Below are 24,052 nucleotides of genomic sequence, written 5' to 3' on the forward strand. Positions count from 1 at the left end.
TGCCTGTTTTTTGCTTTTTTTTTTGACAAAAAGCTGCATGAGCTGTCTGTATATTTTGGAGATTAATCCCTTGTTGTTCACTTCATTTGAAAATATTTTCTCCCATTCTGTGGGTTGTCTTTTCATTTTGTTTATGGTTTCCTTTGCTGTGCAGAGGCTTTTAAGTTTAATTAGGTCTCATTTGTTTATTTTTGTTTTTATTACTCTAGGAGCTGGATCAAAGAAGATATTTCTGTGATTTACGTCAAAGAGTGTTCTATGTCCGGCCTTATATCCAGGCCTTTGATCCATTTTGAGTTTATTTTTGTATATGGTATTAGAGAATGTCCTAATTTTATTCTTTTACATGTAGCTGTCCAGTTTTCCCAGCACCACTTATTGAAGAGACTGTCTTTTCTCCATTGTACATTCTTGCCTCCTTTGTCATAGATTAATTGACCATAGGTCCATGGGTTGTTTTGATAGGCCTATAGGAACCTTGTCGGTTAGCTAATTAGGGGGATATCACTGGCTACTCCAACTCTGACTTTATAGCAGTACTGTTCAGTAGTTGTGTATTTGACTGACAGTGTAGCTGCTAGCCACATATATCTATTGAGGAACTGAATTTTTAACGCTTTAATTTTAATTAATTTAAACTTAAATAGTTCATGTGGCTATTTGACTGTATGTTCCTTCCTGGATAGTATAGTGTTATAGGATGGGTGGAAAATTCCAAGTGTATCTCTCAGTCATTAGGATCCCCACAGGCTTTTGCCAGACAGGCATAGGACCTAGTATAGCCTGTCTGAGGCCTTATCTAGGTTCCCTTGTGGGCTGACTGAGCACCTGGCTGCCCTCTAGCCTCCTGATCTTAATCCTTTCAACTTTTATGACATCGACCAGTAACAATGTGTATACTTGGTTGTAGCTTAGACATCTGCTTTCAAGTGTTTTGCTTTCTGTTATAGAGTGAAATTTGTCATATTAACATCCTAGAGAACACTGGTCCATTTCCTTGATGATATGTTAATTGGACCTGACAAGTAGAAAATAATAAGCATCCTCTAAGACTTAATAAAGCACATGCATACCAGAGGATGTGCAATAAAACTTTTAAAAAATTCAAGGGCCGGCCACATTAGTTACGTTTTGAGGGCCTGGTAGTAGTCTGGTGCAAGTCGCACAAGTTACAGAAAAGAACAAACCTGACTCCATACTGGATCTGTTCCTTTACCTCTAACTTTTGTGCTCTGTTGCCTGTGCTTAGTCATGCTGGCTCTGCACCTTTGTCTAATAGAATGTTGCCTAGAGCCTGAAATGTACATGATAGCCCATTCTCAAGACTCTGCCTCCTAGGCTTGACCTTTAAAGGTATAAGACTTTTCATTCATATGGAGATAAAAAGTTGCAGAACAGAATAACATTTGTCTTGTTGGAGGTTTACAGGAACATGGTGACCAGACCTATGTGGATAGCTGCAAGAAGAAAGGATTATCACGTCCCTTCCGGGGTCTGGTCTGCACCAAGAAGTCTGCAACAACCAGCCACACTCCTTCCCCTTTTAATATAAAAGAAGTCTGAATTCTAACTCGGGTAAGATGTTTCTTTGGGACTGTAGTTCACCATCTTCTCGGTCTGCTGGCTTTCTAAATAAAGTCGCTATTCCTTGCCCCAACACCTCATCTCTCAATTTATTGACCTGTCGTGCAGCAAGCAGTATGAGCTTGGACACCACCACAAAGAGGCATGACATTTGATAGGTCTCTGGATGTGCTGTCCTAAGCAGTTTATATCGTAACTTGCAGGACTCCAGATCTCTGTGAGGCCCCAGGCAAGAGAAAGTTCCCCAGCAGGCCCAGACTGTGGTGCAAGCTGCCTTGCCCCTCAGGCCTAGTGGCCCTGCAAGCCCAGTGATACAGGGAGTTTCAGTGCTGTCTGTAGCCTCTCACAAACATCTTTTAGGAGAATCCTAGCAAAGCCCCTAGCACCATGTCCTCCTTTGCTAGCAAGTGTTCTCCATTAGAGAAGAAGCTCCTAGGTTGCTACTGGGCCCTGTTCTGAGGACACAAATTGACTATGCAACCTGAACTGCCCAGGAATACAGTGTTATCTGATTCACAAAGCTCCATAATTGGACTGGTGCAGCAGCATTTCACAGTTAAGTGAAAATAGTATATACATTACTAGTCCACGCAGGTCTTGAAGGCATAATTAAAACATATAAGCAAGTAGCCCAGCATTCTCTCATACCTGCTCCTTCTGCACTGGCTTTCCCTCAGTCCACACATATGGCCTTATGAGGAGTGAACAGAAGGAAAGAGAGTAGGATCCTGGTTTACCAGTCGGTTTGTACAGTATGCTGACTCCAACCAGAAGTATTTTATAGCCCTACTCAGAGACGATACGAAATGACAGTGATGAAGCCAAAGTCATTATAGCCTGCCACCAGGAACAGGGGAGAATCAATCGTTTTTAATTCCTTATACTGTAACACTTCACAGCCTTTACAAGAGCAAATTCTTGGTTGTAATTAAATGTGAAGCAGACACAAAAAGTACTGCTTCATTTACCTCTGTAGCAGCTATAAACTAGTCTAGACAGACCAAAACCAATGTTAACTACCAGAACATATGTAGAAAATGCCATATCTGGTTTGATAAACCTATTAAGCAAGTGCCAGAGTGGCTGAAGAGCCAGTGTATCTGGTTATTAATTTTGGAAATGGATGCATAAGTATCCTATGTATGAAGCAGTGTTGATTCATGGACAGTGGCTAATGGGTTGACCTGCTGAATGGAACCTTAGGAAGAACAAGGTTGGAAGATTGGTGAAGTCTGGGGGAAAAGTTATGTGGAGGGCCTCTCAGAATGGACACATATGACAAATCTGTAACCCATATCAGTGCTCATCAAAAGGCATCTACTGCAGAATAGCCTCTCAGTAATCAGATGGACAGTACATTCTGTCCTGTGGTAACAGGCAACCTATTTCCCCAGCTGCCTGGTACTTGCTTAACAGACCCATTTATAAAGTGACATGGCAACAAGAAAGGAGGCTGTGCATGGACTTTTCTTCACTGAGGCTTATCTTATCTTGCTTCTGCCTCTGCTGCGTCCTCACGTGTTAAGAGTCAAGGCCATGCTGAGCCCCTGATTGAACACACCGTTCCCCAGGGAACCAGTGAGCCATTTGGAGGCAAATTGATACATTGGACACTTTCCATCATGGAAGGAGTAGCTACTTGTCCTCTCGGGAATAGAAACATACTCCAGGTATGGATTCGCCTTTCCTGCCTGAAATGCTTCTACTGGCACTAAACAGAAGGCCTCATTCATTGCAGTTCATATTCCATTCATTCATATTCTACACAAATCACCTCAGACCGAGGAATTTGTTTACAGGGAAGGACATCATGAAATGGAATTATACGCACAGAATTCACTAGCATTATCACAAGCCCCAGAAACCCAGAAGCGTCTGGCTTGACAAAGTGGTAGAATGGCTCAGTGACTACATCAGCTAAAAGAAAATTACCTTACAGGATTGGGGTGCTGTTGTACAGGATGAATATGTGACTTAAACCATTAGAAATACATGGCGACATCTCCCTCACAGCTAAATACATGAGCCCAGGAACCAAGTGGAGGAGGTTCAGAAAGGTCTTATTCACTTCTTCCCCTTGCTTTTTAAAAATTGAGGTATAATTCACACACACATATAATGTGTACAATTCGGTGATTCAGTGTTTTCACAAAGGTGTGCAACCATAACCACTATCTAATTCCAGAACACGCTCATCACCTCCAAAAGCAACCCCATACCCTTAGCAGTCCCCTCCATTCCCCTCCCCTGAGGCCTAGGTAACCACTAATCTACTTTCTGCCTCCATGGATTTATTTGCCTATTCTGGTTATTTCGTATGAATGAAATCATGTAATATGTGGCATTTTGCATCTGGTTCCTTTCATTTATCATGATGCTTTCAAGGTTCATCCATGTTATAGCATGTACCAATACCTCATTCCTTTTTATGGCTGAATAATATTCCATTGTATGGCCTTCTACTTTCAAAAATAATAATCCACTTAAGGAAAGTTTTCTTTCCATTCTATAATCATTGGGCTCAGAGGGTTTGGAGGTCCCAGTGTCCAGTGAAAAGAACGTTCCACTAGTGAGCACTGACATAGTTCTGTTCATTTAGGAGCAGATACTCCCTCCTACAATTTTGGGTTTCTCATGCTACTTAAACAACAAGCAGAGAAACGGGCCACACAAATGGCTGGGAAATTGATCCTGATTACCAAGGGGAAATTAGGTTGCTGCTAACTAATGGGGGAAAGAGGTCAGTTCATGTCTCCATCTCGTGGAAATGGGGATGAGGGAACAGATTTAAGAAATGTAGAGGAGGTTGTATCACCAAGACTTTGTGATTGATGAGCTCCAGGGATTGAGGACAAGGAAGGACTCATTGTCATTCTTTCTTTGTTTTCTATATCTTGTTCTGTTCGCTTGCTTTCTATCTATTTTTCTTTCTTTTTCTTTTTTTGGCTGCCACAGGGCTTGTGAGATCTAAGTTCTCCGACCGGGGATTGAACCTTGGCAGTGAGAGTGTAGAGTCCTAGCCACTGCACCACCAGAGAATTCCCTATTTTTCTATTAGTTACTGGGAGGGGGTGAAAAAATAATTAAAAACAATAACCAACAATAATTGAGAAATAGCCAAATTTTCTCAGTTTTGTCACTTTTGTTCCCATGTAACAGTCTGTTTTGAAACTCTATTATTTTTTTTTAATAATTTATTTATTTATTGGCTGCATTGGGTCTTCCTTGCTGCGCGTGGGCTTTCTCTAGTTGCAGCAAGCAGGGGCTACTCTTCGTTGCAGTGCGCAGGCTTCTCATTGCGGTAGCTTCTCTTGTTGCGGAGCACGGGCTCTAGGCACGTGAGCTTCAGTAGTTGTGGCACGCGGGCTCAGTAGTTGTGGGTCACAGGCTCTAGAGCGCAGGCTCAATAGTTGTGGTGCACGGGCTTTGTTGCTCCGCAGCATGTGGGATCTTCCCAGACCAGGGCTCAAACCCGTGTCCCCTGCATTGGCAGGCGGATTCTTAGCCACTGCGCCACCAGGGAAGTCCTGAAACTCTATTATTAAGTGCATATATATTTAGGATTGTTATGTCTTCTTGATGAATTCATCCTTTTATCATATGAAATATATCTGTCTCTCTGCTAATATTCCTTGTTGTGAAGTCTGCCTGTCTGATATACACAGCCAATCCAGCTTTCTTATGACTAGTATTTGCATGGTATAACATTTTTCATGCTTTTCATTTTAACCTATTTGAGTCTTCACATTTAAAGATTATGTGAACAACATGTAGCAGCATATATATTTAATATTAATATTGTTCTTTGTATATTAAGATATTAATCCTTTATTATACTTGCTGCAGTTATTTCTCTGAACCACATCCCGTTGATCTCTTGTATTAGTGGATTTTATTTATTTATTTATTTGTTTGGCTGTGCCACGCAGCATGTGGGATCTTAGCTCCCTGCCCAGGGATTGAACCTGTGCCCCCTGCATTGGAAGCACAGAGTCTTAACCACTGGACCACCAGGGAAGTCCCTGGATTTTAAAAGGAGAATTTTTGAAAGGAAAGTGAAAATAGAGACTACTTGCCTTAATTCTTTGTTCCATGAAATTCTTATCTAGGAAGATAGGACTGCAAAGAATTAATAACTTCACTGCTTACCTTAGGATATGTCGACCAAGCAGTGTACCTGGGCAGATCATCCACAGGAATAGCTATCCTATTAAAATAACAGCTTGCTCCCCTGGACAAAGAGCTTGCTTCTCTGACACCAGTTTGTTTATCAAAAACTACTCAGGGAGACGAGACCAGAGGCCGAACTCGGGATCTGACAAGATGGCCGGGCTGCCCCGCAGGATTATCAAGGAAACCCAGCGTTTGCTGGCAGAGCCAGTTCCCGGCATTAAAGCAGAACCAGATGAGAGCAACGCCCGTTATTTTCATGTGGTCATTGCTGGCCCTCAGGATTCCCCCTTTGAGGGAGGGACTTTTAAACTTGAACTATTCCTTCCAGAAGAATACCCAATGGCAGCCCCTAAAGTACGTTTCATGACCAAAATTTATCATCCTAATGTAGACAAGTTGGGAAGAATATGTTTAGATATTTTGAAAGATAAGTGGTCCCCAGCACTGCAGATCCGCACAGTTCTGCTATCGATCCAGGCTTTGTTAAGTGCTCCCAATCCAGATGATCCATTAGCAAATGATGTAGCGGAGCAGTGGAAGACCAACGAAGCCCAAGCCATAGAAACAGCTAGAGCATGGACTAGGCTATATGCCATGAATAATATTTAAATCGATCCGATCATCAATTGTGCATCACTTCTCCTGTTCTGCCAAGACTTCTTCCTTTTTTGTTTGCATTTAATGGACACAGTCTTAGAAACATTACAGAATAAAAGCCCAGACATCTTCAAAAAAAAAAAACAAACAAACAAAAACTACTCAGAAATCTTCATTTTGCTGTCATAAACTTTGCCCAGTTCCAAACAAGTTTCTGCCTTGAAGGACCGTCTTTAAACCACAACTCGAGGCCTTCAAACTCTTGATCCTCAGTAGTCCTACCCTAATCTGCACCCTCGCTCCTGAGTCACAGTTAAGTCAAGGTGGCCTCTCCTCTGCTGCAGTAAAATTAGTAAACTCAGCTTGACTGAGTAGATTTCTTTGGTGGTCTTATCGGAAGTTGAGAAAATTTTGAAAGTAAAACGACTTGGCATTTTTTTCACAATTTTTAGGTAAATAAAATTCTCTGTCAAATATAGAATCTATAATCATTCCTACTTTTATATCCTACTTTCATTTCTTCCCACTGCTCACTTATCTAAATCAGATTAAAATGACAACACTTGGGGAATTCCCTGGCTGTCCAGTGGTTAGAACTCCACACTTTCACTGCTGAGGGCCAAGGTTCAATCCCTGTTTGGGTAATTAAGATCCCGCAAGTGTTGCGGCCAAAAAAAAAAAGAAATAAAAAAATAAAACGAGGGGCTTCCCTGGAGGTGCAGTGGTTAAGAATCCTCCTGCCAATGCAGGAGACACGGGTTCAAGCCCTGGTCCAGGAAGATCCCACGTGCTGCGGAGCAACTAAGCCCGTGCGCCACAACTACTGAGCCTGTGCTCTAGAACCCATGAACCACAACTACTGAGCCCGTGTGCCAGAACTACTGAAGCCCGTGCACCTAGAGCCCCTGCTTCCAACAAGAGAAGCCCACCACAATGAGAAGCCTGCACACCACAACGAAGAGTAGCTCCGCCTCCACAACCAGAGAAAAGCCTGCCTGCAGCAACCAAGATCCAATGCAGCCAAAAATAAAATAAATAAAATAAAATAAATAAATTTATACAAAAAAATAAAATGATAACACTTGCTTGGCATTTTGAGCCAACCAAAATTATACAAATTTGTTAACATTCTGAAGATCAAATTCTTATTTTGCCATATAATTATTAGTATGCTCTCAATATAACAAGTAAATATATTTAATCAAGATGAGGATTTGTGGGACTTCCCTCATGGCACAGTGGTGAGGATTCCTCTTGCCAGTGCAGGGGACATGGGTTCGAGCCCTGGTCTGGGAAGATCCCACATGCCACAGAACAGCTAAGCCCATGCGCCACAACTACTGAAGCCCATGTGCCTAGAGCCCATGCTCTGCAACAAAGAGAAGCCACTACAATGAGAAGCCTGCACACCACAAGGAAGAGTATCCCCTCTCGCAGCAATTAGAGAGAAAGCCCGTGCGCAGCAACGAAGACCCAATGCAGCTAAAAATAAATAAATTAATTAATTAATTTTTAAAAAAGATTAGGACTTGCATCTTTGAATGGAGAAGCTGAACAATTAATTTTACCTCTGCTGTTACATCTACAATATTCCTAGTTACTTTAACTTAATGTGAAAATTTATAGAAAATAGGATATGGCAGGTTTGTTACACTTTGATTCTTCATATCTTCAGAGCAATGTTTTGGAGTGCAAATATGATCATGTCAGCACCCTGTGCATCATTTCTAATGCCTTTCTATTGCTCCAAACATCCTTAGTACAGGTAAAAGGCGCTGCATCCTGTGGCTCCTGCCTAAGTGTCAGTTTTCATGTCTCAGCGTGCTCTTCTCTCACTGTTTCCCAACACCCAAGCTTCCCTCCTTTCTTTGAGCACCCCCAAATTCCTCTAACATTCAAGGCCTTCACATTTGAAGTGCCCTTTCCTGGAACATTTCCCCCTTTCCCTTCTACATTCATTTTTTCTCCTCTAAGCCTCATCGTTTAGATTTCAGCTTAAATAGCACTTGCTAGGACTCATCCCCAGGCTTCCTAATCTAGGTTGTCTTTCTTTTATAATTTTCTTTGGACTCTGCCTTGTCCCTCCTGGCACAAATTTCAGTTGTAAGTTTATGGCTATTTGCATGTTTGTTCTATGTTGTCTTTCCCACTGGGCTCTAAGTTCTTTGAGGCACTTTGTTTACTGCACAGGACAGTGCTGTCTCAGAGCAGGACTCCATGGATATTTGTGGAGCAGATGAATGAATTTATAAAACTGACTTTTTTTTTTTTTTTTTGCTGTATGCGGGCCTCTCACTGTTGTGGCCTCTCCCGTTGCGGAGCACAGGCTCTGGACGCACAGGCTCAGCGGCCGTGCCTCATGGGCCCAGCCGCTCCGCGGCATGTGGAATCCTCCCAGAACGGGGCACGAACCCGCGTTCCCTGCGTTGGCAGGCGGACTCTCAACCACTGCGCCACCAGGGAAGCCCTAAAACTGACTTTTAAACTACTGTTTTTCTTCATAATCATCCTCTCAATATAGGAAAGTGTTAAATAAAATAACGTGGGACTTCCCTGGTGGTCCAGTGGGTAAGACACCACGCTCCCAATTCAGGGGGTCTGCGTTCGATCCCTGGTCGGGGAACTAGATCCCCCATGCATGCTGCAACTATGAGTTTGCATGCCACAACCAAGAGTCCGCATGCCACACCTAAGAAGTCCTCATGCCGCAACTAAAGATCCTGCATGCTGCAACTAAGACCCAGCATAGCCAAAATAAATTAATTAATTTTAAAAATAGTTGTTTATTAAAAATATAATGATAAATAAAATAAGTTAATTTTTTTCCATGCCAAGGTCCTGACAAATTTTAAGACAAATTAATTATAGCTACAGCTTTGCTTCCCAGTACCTATTTTTATTTATTTAACAAAAACTTATATATAATTCCCAATGTGCAAGGCATTGCCTTAAGTGCTTTACAATTAGGCACTCATTTTGTTGTAATAATAATGCTCTGAGTTAGGTACTGTTATTATCGCCCGTTTATTATTTTTATTTTATTAAAAAAATTGTTTATATTTGACTGCACCACTCAGCTTGCAGGTTCTTAGTTCCCTGTCCAGGGATGCAACCTGTTCCCTCGACAGTGAAAGCGCAGAGTCCTAACCACAGGACTGCCAGGGAATTCCTGTTATCGCCCTTTTATAGATTAGGAGAGTGAAGCACCAAGAGGTAAAATACATTGTCCAAGGTCACACAGCTAGTAAATGGCAGAGCTGGGATTTGAACTCAGGGAGGCTGATTCCGGAGTCTGTACTTTTGACCATGATTCCATGCTGTGAAGAATGGTGCCTGGCACATAGTATGTGCTCAATGAATGCTTCTTGGATGAAAAGTGTTTTTCTGTAATCTTTCTTTGCCCAGGTTCCAGCTAGTGTTTGATTTCAAGGCAGAAACTACATCTTTGAATTGTGTATCTCAGTGCCTAACAGGCACAACCTGACTATCAGCTAATTGGAAGGGCAGGATGAAATCACTACTCCCTGACTCTAAATCCTAGATTCTTTAACTCCTACTGAAGTTGGGCTTACAGGCCATTGTGAGGGCGAGTGGCTTTATAGTGCATGAATCAGATTGAAATCTTTGAAAAACAGGTTTAATTTGTCAAATGCTTTTTCTGCATCTACTGAGATAATAATATAATTTTTATCCTTCATTTTGTTCATGTGGTGTATCACATTGATTGATTTGTGAATATTGAACCATTCTTGCATCCCTGGAATAAATACCACTTGATCATAGTATATAAACCTTCTGGTGTATTGTTATACTCAGTTTGCTAATAATTTGTTGAGGATTTTTGAATCTATGTTCATCAGGGATATTGGCCTGTAATTTTCTTGTTGTCCTTGCTTGCTTTTGGTATCAGGGTGATGTTGGCCTTGTAAAATGAGTTTGGAAGTGTTCCCTCTTCTTCAATTTTTTGGAAGAGTTTGAGAAGGATAGGTTTATATCTTTTTTGAATTTGGGGGAGAATTCACCTGTGAAGCTGTCTGGTCCTGGACTTTGTTTTTTGGAAGATTTTTGATTACTGTTTCAATCTCTTTACTAGTGATTGGCCTGTTCAGATTTTCCATTTCTTCATGATTCAGTCTTGGAAGGTTGTATGATTCTAAGAATTTATCCATTTTTCTAGGTTGTCCAGTTTGTTGTCATATAGGTGTTCATGGTATTCTCTTGTAATTCTTTTTATTTCTATGATATCAGTTACAATTTCTCCTCTTTTATTTCTGATTTTATTTATTAGAACTTTCTCCTTTTTTTGTTAGTGAGTCTAACTAAAAGTTTGTCAATCTTATTTATCTTTTCAAAGAACCAGCTCTTAGTTTCATTGATTTTTTTATTGTCTTTTTAGTTTCTATTTTATTTATTTCTGCTCTGATCTTTGTATTTCCTTCCCTCTCCTAACTTTGGGCTTTGTTTGCTCTTCTTTTTCTAGTTTCTTTAGGTGTAAGGTTAGAGTGTTTATTTGAATTTTTTCTTATTTCTTGAGGTAGGCCTGTATTGCTATAACCTCTCCTTGTAGTACCACTTCTGCTGCATTCCTTAGATTTTGGTATGTCATGTTTTCATTTTCATTTGTCTTCAGACATTTTTTATTTCTCCTTTGGGTTCTATGTTGACTCAATAGTTTTTCAGTAGCATGTTGTTTAGTCTCCACATATTTGTTATTTTTCCAGCTTTCTTCTTGTAGTTGATTTCTAGTTTCAAACCACTGTGGTAGGAAAAGATGCTTGATATGATTTCAATCTTCTTAAATTTATTGAGACTTGTTTTGTTTTCCAACTTATGGTCTATCCTTGAGAATTTTCCATATGCACTTGAGACAAACTTGTATTCTGATGCCTTTGGTTGGAATGTTCTCTATAATTCTATTAAGTCCATCTAATCTAATGTTTTATCTAAGGCCACTGTTTCCTTGTTGACTTTCTGTCTGAATGATCTATCCATTGATGTAAGTAGAGTATCAAAGTCCTCCTCTATTATTGTGTTGCTGTCAGTTTCTTCCTTTAGATCTGTTAATAATTGCTTTATATCTTTTTGTGCTCCTATGTTAGGTGCATATATATGAATAATCATTATGTCTTCTTGATGAGTTGTCCCTTTTATCATTATATAACATCCATCTTTGTCTCTTGTTGCCTTTTTTGGCTTGAAGTCTATTTTGTCTGATATGAGTATGGCTACATCTGCTTTATTTGGCTGCTATTTGCTTGGAGTATCATCTTTTATCCCTTCACTTTTGAGCCTATTTTTGTCTTTAGAGCTGAGACGAGTCTTCTGGAGGCAGCATATAATTGGGTCTTGTTTTTTAATTCATCAGCCACTTTGTGTCTTTTGATTCATGAATTCAATCAATTTACATTTAGGGTGATTATTGATAAATGAGAACTTAGTACTGCCATTTTATCTTTTATTTTCCAGTTGCTCTGTATCTCTGTTGTTTCTTTTTTTGTGTGTATTTCTGTCTGCTCTTTTACTTTCATGGTTTTCTATGATGTTTTTCTCAGTTTCCTCTTTTTATATGTTTTTTGTCTCTGCCCTAGACTTAAATTTTGTAGTTACCATGAGGTTTGTATCAAATGTCTCATAGATAAAATAGTCCTTTTTCTATTGATAGCATGTTACCTTCATTTGCCTATATGAGTTCTGTCCTTTTTCTCTTCCCCTTTTATGTTATTGTTGTCTCAAATTATCCCATTTTATGTTGTGAGTTTGTTAACAAATTGAAGTAGCTATAGTTATTTTTACTGCTTTTTTTCCCCTTTAAACTTTATGCTATAATTATTTAACAACCTACACTGATATGGAGTTACAGTTTTCTGATTCTGACTCTCTCTTTATCACCTTACTCAAAGTTTTGTGTACTTTTGCCTTTTTCTTTCAGGTGGAAGAGCTCTTTTCAACATTTCTTGTAAGGCACAACTAGTGTTGATGAACTCCATCAACTTTTTTTTTTTTGTCTGAGAAAGGCTTTATTTCTCCTTATCTGAAGGATAACTTTGCTGGATAGAGTATTCTTTTTTAAAAAAATAAATTTATTTTATTTATTTATTTTAGCTGTATTGGGTCTTTGTTGCTGCATGTGGGCTTTCTCTAGTTGAAGCGAGCAGGGACTACTCTTCGTGCGGTGCGTGGGCTTCTCATCGCGGTGGCTTCTCTTGTTGCGGAGCATGGACTCTAGCACACAGGCTTAGTAGTTGTGGTGCACGGGCTTAGTTGCTCCACAGCATGTGGGATCTTCCCTGACCAGGGCTTGAACCCATGTCCCTTGCATTGGCAGGTGGATTCTTAACCACTGCACCACCAGAGAAGCCCTGGATAGAGTATTCTTTGCTGACAGTTTTTACCTTTCAATTAAAAAAAAAAGTTTATTTATTTATTTAGCTTTACCAGGTCTTGGTTGTGGCACATGAGGTCTTTAGTTGTGGCATGCAGGCTCTTAGTTGAGGCTAGCATGATCTAGTTCCCTAACCAGGGATTGGATCCGGGCCCCCTGCATTGGGAGCACAGAGTCCCAACCACCGGACCACCAAGGAAGTCCCTATCTTTCAGTGCTTTGAGTGTGTTATTCTACTCCTGGCATGTAGAGTTTCTGCTGAGAAATCTGCTGACAGCCTAACGTTTTGTTTGTTTGCTTTTTGGGTTTTTTTGTAGGTTACCATCTTTTTTTCCTTGGTTTCCTTTAAAATTCTTTCTTTATCATTGATTTTTGATCGTTTTACTAGAATGTTTCTTTGAGGAGGTCTTTTTGCATTGGGGTAATTAGGTTTTCTCTTAGCTTAGTGGACTTGTATATCTGGTTCCTTCCCCAGGTTTGGGAAGTTCTCAGCAACTATTTCTTTAAATAAACTCTGCAACCTTCCCCCTCTCTTCTCCTTCTGGAATACCCATTATCCTTATGTTGTCTTTCCTAATAGAGTTGGATATTTCTCATAAGATTTCTTCATTATTTTTTAAATAAATTTATCTATTTTATTTATTTATTTTTGGCTGCATTGGGTCTTCATTGCTGCACGTGGGCTTTCTGTAGCTGCAGCGAGCAGGGGCTACTCTTTGTTGTGTTGTGTGGGCTTCTCATTGCGGTGGTTTCTCTTGTTGCGGAGCACCAGCTCCAAGCACACAGGCTTCGGTAGTTGTGGCACGAGGGGTAAGTAGTTGTGGCTTGCAGGCTCTAGCGTGCAGATTCCATAGTTGTGGCGTATGGGCTTAGTTGCTCCATGGCATGTGTAATCTTCCCACACCAGGGCTCAAACCCATGTACCCTGAATTGGCAGGCTGATTCTTAACCACTGCGCCACCAGGGAAGTCCCCTTCATTATTTTTTAGACCTTAGTTCTCTCTCTTCTTCTACCTGTATCATTTCTCAATTTCTGTCTTCAAGCTCACTAATTCTCTCTGCCATATGGTCTGCTATATTTCCAGTGCTTTCTAATGCATTCTTCATCCCAGCTCTAGCATTTCTGTTCAGCTCTTTGTAGAGTTTCAACCTTTTTTATAAAGTATTCTTTCTGTTCATTAATTTTATTCCTCAGCTCATTGAACTGCCTTTTTGAATTTTCTGTAGCTCATCAAGTTTCTTCATGATAGCTATATTGAATTCTCTATCAGTTAGATCCCAATATTCTATGAATTTAAGTTTGTTTCTGGCAAATTGTCTCTTTTTTTTTGTGATACTGTGTTACTGTGCTTTTTCATGGTGCTTGATGACTTGTTTCTCTGCTGGCACATTTGAAGTAGTGAATACCTTTCTTCTTTAGGTAAAACTTTTTTACATAATACTAACAATACATAGGTTAATAATTAGAGGGCTTTCTTTTGTTTTTCAGTAAGCAGTGCTAAGTTTTTGGTTTTTCTTAACCTGAGCTGCTTCTGGCTATATTTGAGAATCAGCATTTTCCACCCTCCACTACCTCTGCTAGAGGTATCACAGGCACCTTGTCTTCACTACTTGTGCCCCAAGCATCACTGGTGCCTTACTGCTGTCAGTTTTTCTGCTGTTGCTAGCGTCACCACATGCGGCACTGGGATACTGGGTGCCTCTGCCACGTGTAGGGTCACCTGGGTCACAGGCTCTGCCAATGCAGGGAAGGAGAAGTGGGGGGAGCTGGGTCATAGGCATCTCTGCCACATGGGGGTTGCCAGGTTCACAGGCACTGCTGTTGCAGGCAAGGGGACCAGAGTTGCAGGCACCTTTGCATCTGGAGGGACAGGGACCCAGGCCCTGCTGCTGCTGCTCAGTTTCCTGTGGCGACAGGTGCTGTCATGGCCAGGGGGCTGGTGTCTTGTGCTCCCCCTTCCCTGCTGCTACCAGGTTCTCTGAGTCTGCAGGGTCAGTCACTGTGGTTGGGGGGCTAGGATCGCAGGCACTGCCTCCACTCTTCCCCTGGTTCTGCCTTCACTATGTGTTCCAGTCCACCCACCTTTTGATGTGCAGATGTGTGGAACTCTCCAGTGTCCTGGTGTGTTGGTCAGAGGAACCTTTGTTGAGTTATGAATGTTTTACTGATTGTAGATTGAAGGGGAGAGAAAAAGGAGGGTGTCATGCCACTATGATGCTGATGTCACTCCAAGACTTTATTTTTTAGTAGATTTAAGCTCACAGCAAAATTGATAGGAAGGTACAGAGAGTTCCCATATACCCTCTGCCCACACATGCATAGGCTCTCCCATTGCCAACATCCCCACCAGAGTAGTACATTTGTTACAACTGATGAACCTGCAGTGATATATCATAATAACCCAAAGTCCACAGTTTACCTTAGGGTTCACTCTTGGTGTTGTACATTCTATGGATTTGGACAAACGTATAATGACACGTATCCATCGTTTCAGTATCATACATAGAATTTTCATTGCCCTTTCCAGAATGTCATAGTTGGAATCATACAGTAGGGATGTAGGCTTTTCAGGTTGGCTTCTTTCACTTAATGATATACTTTTAAGGTTCCTGCATGTCTTTTTATGGCTTAGTCACTCTTTTTTTTTCTTTTCTTTAAAGCATTGAATGATATTCCATTGTCTGGATGTACCATTTTTTTGGTGGGGGGCTGCTGCCTTGGGCCTTCAATGATGTGCGCGGGCTTTCTCTAGTTGCAGCAAGTGGGGACTACTCCTCATTATGGTGCACGGACTTCTCATTGTGGTGGCTTCTCTTGTTGCAGAGCATGGGCTCGAGGCACATGGCCTTCAGTAGTTGCAGCATGCAAGCTCAGTAGCTGTGGCTTGCGGGCTTCAGCGCACAGGCTCAATAGTTGTGGCGCACGGGCTTACTTGCTCTGCAGCATGTGGGATCTTCCCACACCAGGGATCAAACCCATGTCCCCTGCATTGGCAGGTGGATTCTTAACCACTGTGCCACCAGGGAAGTCCCTGCATGTACCATTATTTATCCATTCACCTACTGAAGGACATCTTTGTTGCTTCTAAGTTTTCACATGAATAAAGCTGCCATAAACATCTGTGTGCAGATTTTCATGTGAACATAAGTTTTCAACTCCTTTGGCTAAATACCAAGGAACATGATTGCTAGATCATATAGTAAGAGTATGTTTAGTTTTGTAAGAAACGTCCAAACTGTCTTCCAAAGTGGCTGAACCTTGTTGCATTCCTACCAGTAATACATGAGAGTTCCTGTTGCTCCAAATCCTTTCCAGGATTCGGTGTTGTCAGTATTTTGGATTTGGTCCCTCTAATAGGTGTATAGTGGCATCTCGTTGTTGTTTTAATTTGCATTTCCCTGATGACGTATGATGTGGAGGATCTCTTCATATGCTTATTTGCCTATCTATATCTTCTTTGGTGAAGTGTCTTTTGAGGTCTTTGACCGATTTTGATACATCAGGTTGTTTGTTTTCTTATTGTGGAGTTTTAAGAGTTCTTTATATATTTTGGATAACATCACTTTATCAGATGTGTCCTTTGCAAACCTTCTCTCCCAGTCTGTGGCTTATCTTCTCGTTCTTTTCATGTTATCTTTTATAAAGCAGAAGTTTTTAGTTTAAATGCAGTCCTGCTTATCAATTATTTCTTTAATGGATCGTGGCTTTGGTGTTGTATCCAAAAAGGTATCACCACACCTAAGGTAATCTAGGTTTTCTCCTATGTTATCTTTTAGGAGTTTTATAGTTTTGTGTTTTACATTTAGGTCTATGATTCATTTTGAGTTAATTTTGATGAAGGATATAAGGTCTATATCTAGATTCATTTTTTTTGCAGGTGGATGTCCAGTTGTTCCAGCATCATTGGTTGAAGAAACTATCCTTGCTCCATTATATTGCCTTTGCTCTTTTCTCAAAGATGACTATATTTATGTGGATCTACTTCTGGTCTCTATTCTGTTCCATTGATCTATTTGTCTGTTCTTTCATTAATATCACACTATTTTGATTATTGTGACTTTATAGTAAATCTTGAAGTCAGGTAGTGTCAGTCTTCCAACCTTGTTCTTTTTCAATATTGCATTAGCTATTCTGGGTCTTTTGCCTGTCCATATAATTTTTAGAATTAGTTTGTTGATAGTCACAAAATAGCTTGCTGTGATTTTGATTGGGATCACTTTGAATCTATAGATCAAGTTGGAAAGAACTGACATCTTGGCGTTACGCGGGCCTCTCACTGTTGTGGCCTCTCCCGTTGCGGAGCACAGGCTCCGGACGCGCAGGCCCAGCGGCCATGGCTCACGGGCCCAGCCACTCCGCGGCATGTGGGATCTTCCCGGACCGGGGCACAAACCCATGTTCCCTGCATTGGCAGGCGGACTCTCAACCACTGCGCCACCAGGGAAGCCCCAAGTCTTCCTATTCTTGAACATGGAATATTTCTTCATTTATTTAGTTCTTTAATTTTGTCATCAGAGTTTTATAGTTTCCTCACATAAATCGTGTACATATTTTGTTAATTTATACCTAAGTATTTAAGTTTAGGGGTGCTAAAGTTAATGGTATTGTGTTTTTACTTTCAAATTCCATTTTTAATTTCTGGTATATAGGAACGTGATTGACTTTTGTATACAGGCATACCTCTGATAAAATGCAATAAAGCAAATATCACAATAAAGCGAGTCATGAATTTTTTGCTTTCCCAGTGCACAAAAGTTATGTTTACACTATACAATTGTCTATTAAGTATGCAATAACATTATGTTTTAAAAAATACATACTTTAATTTTAAAATACTTTATTGCTAAAAAATGCTAACCATTATCTCAGCCTTCAGCAAGTCATAATATTTTTGCTGGTAGTGGGGTTTGAAATATTGCGAGAATTACCAAAATGTGACACAGAGACATGAAGTAAGCAAATACTTTTTAAAAAATGGTATCAGGCTTCCCTGGTGGCGCAGTGGTTGGGAGTCTGCCTGCCAATGCAAGGGACACGGGTTCAGACCCTGGTCTGGGGGGATCCCACATGCCACGGAGCAGCTAGGCCTGTGTGTCCCAGCTGCTGAGCCTGTGCTCTGGAGCCTGTGGGCCACAGTTGCCGAAGCCTGTGCACCTGGGGCCCTTGCTCCGCGGTGGGAGAGGCCACTGCAATGAGAAGCCTGCGTGCATCAGCGAAGACTCACTGCAGCCAAAAATAAATAAATTAATTAAATTAAATAAATTTTTAAATGGTATCAATAGACTTTGCTTAACACATGGTTGCCACAACCATGTGTTGCAGAAAAACAAAACAAAACAAAAAACCCCACAATATCTGCAAAGAAAGCACGATAAAACAAAGTACAATAAAATGAGGTGTGGGCTTCCCTGGTTGTGCAGTGGTTAAGAATCTGCCTGCCAATGCAGGGGACACAGGTTCAAGCCCTGGTCTGGGAAGATCCCACATGCTGCGGAGCATCTAAGCCCGTGAGCCACAACTACTGAGCCCACGTGCCGCATCTACTGAAGCCCGTGTGCTCTACAGCCCGTGCTCCACAACAAGAGAAGCCACCGCAATGAGAAGCCCGCGCACTGCAACGAAGAGTAGCTCCCCGCTCACTGCAACTAGAGAAAGCCCGCGCACAGCAACAAAGACCCAACACGGCCAAAAATAATAAATTGATTAATTTTAAAAAATGAGGTGTGCCTGAATTAACCTTTGTCCTGCAACTTTGCTATAATTGCTTATTAGTTCCAGGAGATTTTTGGTTGATTCTTTCAGATTTTCTATATAGATATCATGTGCATGTCATGTGCAAACAAAGACTGTTTTTATTTCTTCTTTCCCAAACTATATCTTTTATTTCATTTACTTGTCTTAATGCATTAGTGAGGACTTCCAGTACAATGTTGACAAGGAGTGGTGAGAGAGGACATCTTTGCCTTGTTCCTGATCTTGGTAGGCAAGCTTCTAGTTTCCCATGAGAAGTATGATGTTAGCTGTAGGTTTTCTGCAGATATTTTTTTATCAAGTTAAGGAAGTTACCCTCTGTTCATAGTTTATTGACAGTTTTTATCATGAGTGGGTGTTGGATTTTGTCAAGTGCGTTTTCTGCATCCATTGACATGATTATGTGACTTTTCTTCTTTAGCCTGTATATGCGATGGATTTTATTTGTTTGTTTGTTTGTTTTTGGCTGCATTGGGTCTTTGTTGCTGCGCACAGGCTTTTGCTAGTTGTGGCGAGCAGGGGCTACTCTTGGTTGTGGTGTGCGGGCTTCTCGTTTTGGTGGCTTCTCTTGTTGTGGAGCACTGGCTCTAGGTGTGCAGGCTTCAGTTGTGGTGGCGCAGTCTCAGTAGTTGTGGCACATGGGCTTAGTTGCTCCACGGAATGTGGGATCTTCCCAGACCAGGGCTCGAACCTGTGTCCCCTGCATTGGCAGGTGAATTCTTAACCACTGTGCCACCAGGGAAGCCCTATTCATTGATTTTTGAGTGTTGAACTAGTCTTGCATGCCTCGCATCCCACTTTGTTATGGTGCAAAATTCTTTTCATACATTATTGGATTCAACTTGCTAATATTTTGTTGAGGATTTTTGCATCTATGTTCATGAGAGATATTGTTCATGTAGTTTTTTTCCCCCTAGTATTGTCTTTGTCTGGTTTTGTCATTACAGTAATGTGAGCCTCATAGAATGGGTTAGGAAGTATTCACTCTGCTTCTATCCTCTGAAGAGACTGTAGAGAATTGGTATAATTTCATCCTTGAATGTTTAGTAAGATTCACCATTGAACCACCTGGGCCTGGTGCTTTCTGTTTTGGAATGTTATTAAGTATTGATTCAATTTTTTAAATAGATTCAGGCCTATTCATATTGCCTGTTTCTTCTTGTGTGAGTTTTGGAAGATTGTCTTTCAAGGAATAGGTCCATTTCATCTAGTTTATCAAATTTGTGGGCATAGAGTTGTTCATAATATTCCTTTAATATCCTTTAATGTCCATGGGATATGTAGTGATGTTCTCTCTTTTGTTTCTGACATTAGTAATTGGTGTCCACTGTCTTTTTTCCTTAGTTAGCTTGTCTAGAGGCTTATTGATTTTATTGATCTTTTCAGAGAAATAGCTTTTGGTTTCATTGATTTTCTCTATTGATTTCCTGTTTTCAATGTTACTGATTTCTGCCCTAATTTTTATTTTTTGCCTACTTTGTTTTTAATTTGCTCTTTTTATTCTAGTTTCCTAAGGTAGAAACAGATCATTGGTTTTATATCTTTCTTCTTTTCTCTTACATACATTCAATACTATAAATTTTCCTCTAAGCATTGCTTTTGTTACATCCCACATGTCTTTATAAGTTGTGTTTACATTTTTGTTTGTTCAAAATATTTAAAAATTTCTCTTGAGATTTCTTCCTTGAACTGTATGTTATTAAGAAGTGTGTTGTTTAATCTCCACATATTTTAGTATTTCCAGTTATATTTCTGATATTGATTTCTAGTTTAATTTCATTGTTGTTTGAGAGAAGACACTGTATGATTTCTATTTATTTAAATGTGTTAACGTGTGTTTTATGGCCCAGAATTTGGTCTATCTTGGTGAATGTTCCATATAAGCTTGAAAAGAATGTATATTCTTCTGTTGCTGGATGAAGTAGTCTCTAGATGTGAACTACATCCAGTTGATTAATGGTGCTATTGAGTTCAGTTGTGTCCTTACTGATTTTCTGCTTGCTGGATCTATCTTCATCTGATAGAGGAGTGTTGAAGTCTCCAAATATGATAGTGGATTCATTTTTTCTCTTTGTAGTTTTATCAGTTTTTGTCTTACAGCTTTGCTCTGTTGTTAAATGTATACACATTTAGGATTGTTATGTGTTCTTGGAGAATTGATCCCTTTATCATTATGTAATGCCCTTCTTTATCCCTGATACATTTCCTTGTTTTGAAGTCTGCTCTATCTGTAAGTAATTTAGCTACTCCTGCTCTCTTTTGATTAGTGTTAGTATGGTACATTTTTCTTCATCTATTTACTTTTAATCTATATGTGTTTTTTAATATAAATTTATTTATTTATATTTTTTATTTTTGACTGCATTGGGTCTTCATTGCTGCGTGCAGACTTTCTCTAGTTGTGGCAAGCAGGGGCTTCTCTTCATTGAGGTGCGCAGGCTTCTCATTGCAGTGGTTTCTCTTGTTGTGGAGCACGGGCTCTAGGCCACGCAGGCTTCAGTAGCTGTAGCATGTGGGCTCAGTAGTTGTGGCTCGCAGGCTCTAGAGCACAGGCTCAGTAGTTGTGGCAAATGGGCTTAGTTGCTCCACGGCATGTGGGATCTTCCCGGACCAGGGCTCAAACCCATGTCCCCTGCATTGGCAGGTGGATTCTTAACTACTGTGCCACCAGGGAAGTCCCTGGGTTTTGTTTTTTGATCCACTCTGACAATCTCTGTCTTTTAACTGGTACATTTATACCATTGGCATTCAAAGTGAATTTTAAAAAAATTTTTTTGGCTGTGCTGCACAGCATGTGGGATCTTAGTTCCCTGACCAGGGATTGAACCCATGCCCCCTGCAGTGGAAGCACAGAGTCTTAATCACTGGACCACCTGGGAAGTCCCTCAAAGTGATTATTAACAGAGTAGATTAATACCTATCACATTTGTTACTGTTTTCTATTTTTCGCCCTTGTTCTTTGTTCCTTTATTTTTGTCTTTCACTCTTTCTCTGCTTTTTGTCACTTTAATTGAGCTTTTTATGATTCCATTTTTTCTCCTTCCTCTTGCATGCACACATATACTCACACACATATATATATAAAAAGAATTTTTTTTTTTTTACCATTTTTAGTGGTTGCCCTAGAGTTAGCAATAAACATTTACAAGTAATCCAAGTCCACTCTCAAATAACCATATACCTCTTCCTGGGTAGTGTGCATACTTTATTATAATAAAATAATCCTAATTCCTCCCTCCTATCCCTTGTATCATCGCTGTCATTCATTTCACTTATAAAAAGCATACATAGCATATATATACATATATAAGATATATACATAAGCATACATAATCAAATACATTGCTGCTATTATTTTGAGCCAACTGTTATCTGCTAGATCAATTGAGAATAAGAAAAATAAAAGTTTTTATTTTACTTTCATTTATTCTTTCTTCAATGTTGTTCCTTTTCTAATGTACATCTGAGTTGCTGACCTATACAATTTTCCTTCTCTCTAAAGAACTTCTTTTAATATTTCTTGCATGGCAGGTGTACTGGCAACAGATTCCCTCAATTTTTGTTTGTCTGAGAAAGTCTTCATTTCTTTTTCACTTTTGAAGGATAATTTCACAGGGTACAGAATTCTAGGTTGGTGGTTTTTTTCTCTCGAAGTATTTCATTCCACTATCTTCTTGCTTGCACGTTTTCTGAGAAGTCAGATGTAATTCTTAGCATATTAATTATAGATGTTTTAAATTCCTGGTCTAATAATTCCAACATCCTTGCCATGTTTGGTTCTGATGCTTGCTCTACCTCTTCAAGGTGTGTTTTTTGCCTTTTAGCATGCCTTGAAATTTTTTTCTTGATAGCCAGACGGGATGCACCAGGTAAAAAGAACTACTATAAATAGGACTTTAGTAATGTGATAATAAATTGTGAGGGGGATGAGAAGCCTTCCACAGTCCTATGATTAGGTCTCAATCTTAGTGAGCCTATGCCTCTGAACTGTGAACTTCAAATGTGTTTCCCAGCTTTTTCTCCCTACTTAGGTGGGACAGCATGGCTAGAGTGGGTGGGAGTTGGGTATTTTCCTTCTCCCAGTTCAGTTAGGCTCTGATAATACCCCAGCAAATTAGGTTCTGGTTAACTAGTTTCCCCTGAGGGCAGGCCTTGTTAAGAACAGAGTGCTCTGGTGTATTTCAAAATAGTTCCTTTGTCATCTGCTGGCCAGAAGCACTGATATTTTCGCTGATATTTACTGTCAGAACCTGTTTGAGCTCCTGAAGGTATAATTCACAAAAATATAGTGTTCCCTCTATAACTGAGTCCCCCTGGAGTTTTTTTTTTTTTTTTTTTGCTGTACGCGGGCCTCTCACTGTTGTGGCCTCTCCCATTGCAAACGCGCAGGCACAGCAGTCATGGCTCACGGGCCCAGCCGCTCCACGGCATGCGGGCTCCTCCCGGACGGGGGCACGAACCCGTGTCCCCTGCATCGGCAGGCGGACTCTCAACCACTGCGCCACCAGGGAAGCCGCCCCTGGAGTTTTTAACACTCATGTTTACCCATACTGAGCCTCCAACAATTTGTCAATTACAATTCAGATTTCCTACCCCAGAACTGTTTCCCATGGTGGCTTTCACTTTGAATCTCTGCTCTGGAAGGCCTGGAGTCCATGTACTTGCCAGTCTGTCTCTCCAGTCTTGGGGGCAGCCGTTTGCCCTGTGTCCTTGTCTCTTACAGATCCAAGAAAAGTTGTTGATTTTTCAGTCCATGCAGCCTTTTACTTGGTGTTAGGACAGAGTGGCACTTCTAACATCCTTACATGTGGAACCAGAAACCAGAAGTTTTCACTACTTTTTCGCTTAACAAAGAGTTAGACTAACTTTAAACAAGGAGGACAAAGGTCCTTTTATCAATGACCATTGATACAAATAGTTATACAAATTATTACAAAATTTAATTTAATACAATACACTATTTAACTCACTTGTTTTTAAGTTAGAAATAAGGAGTATATAATTCTACGCAACAAGTAAGTCAAAGAAAAATATATTCCATAGAGAAAGCCGTAAGAGTGGAAGAAAAGAAGCATTGAAAAAGGGCACTGACAGAGAGATCAAGAAAGAATGAGAAATGAAGAATCAAACAGAAGGGACCGAGATAAAGGGTGAATCCCACATACACATACCTAAACACAAGCTGCAGAGACATAAAGCGCCTATACTCAAAAAGAACTACAAGCGGGGATTGTAGCATCATCTAGCTAAGTCTTTATCTTTCAAGTCATAGCTGATGTTCTGGTTTTGTTATGTTTACATATTTAACTTCTCACTTATTCAACTAAAAAATTATTGGACATCTTCTAAGTACCCATCACTGTGTTAGGAGTAGGAGGTACAGCAATAAATAAGACAATGACGCTGATCTTAGAGAAGTTACAATTTGGCAGCAGAGACAGGCATTGGTTTTTAAAATTTAAATCACACCACTTTCAACACACACACACACACACAGTGGCAATCTTAGGTGATGGATATGTTAATTAGTTTGATTGCTGTATCATTTCATAATATAGAGATAC

General features: G+C 40.3%; 1 protein-coding gene across 1 annotated transcript; it reads left to right on the forward strand.

Annotated features, from left to right (window-relative positions):
* Positions 1-5,874: 5,874 nt before the first annotated feature.
* Positions 5,875-6,489, forward strand: LOC308624970 (ubiquitin-conjugating enzyme E2 N). The gene has a single exon (XM_081248801.1). It carries the CDS (start codon positions 5,908-5,910, stop codon positions 6,364-6,366), a length of 459 nt encoding a protein of 152 aa, XP_081104927.1. The 5' UTR covers positions 5,875-5,907; the 3' UTR covers positions 6,367-6,489.
* Positions 6,490-24,052: the final 17,563 nt, after the last annotated feature.

This window comes from Mesoplodon bidens (genome assembly GCF_964165515.1).
Source record: "Mesoplodon bidens genome assembly, chromosome: 11".
Taxonomy (NCBI): Eukaryota; Metazoa; Chordata; class Mammalia; order Artiodactyla; family Ziphiidae; genus Mesoplodon; species Mesoplodon bidens.

What these genes read in the sequence shown, in the direction of transcription:
- LOC308624970 (XM_081248801.1), top strand. Translation starts at nt 5,908, where the DNA reads ATGGCCGGGCTGCCCCGCAGGATTATCAAGGAAACCCAGCGTTTGCTG.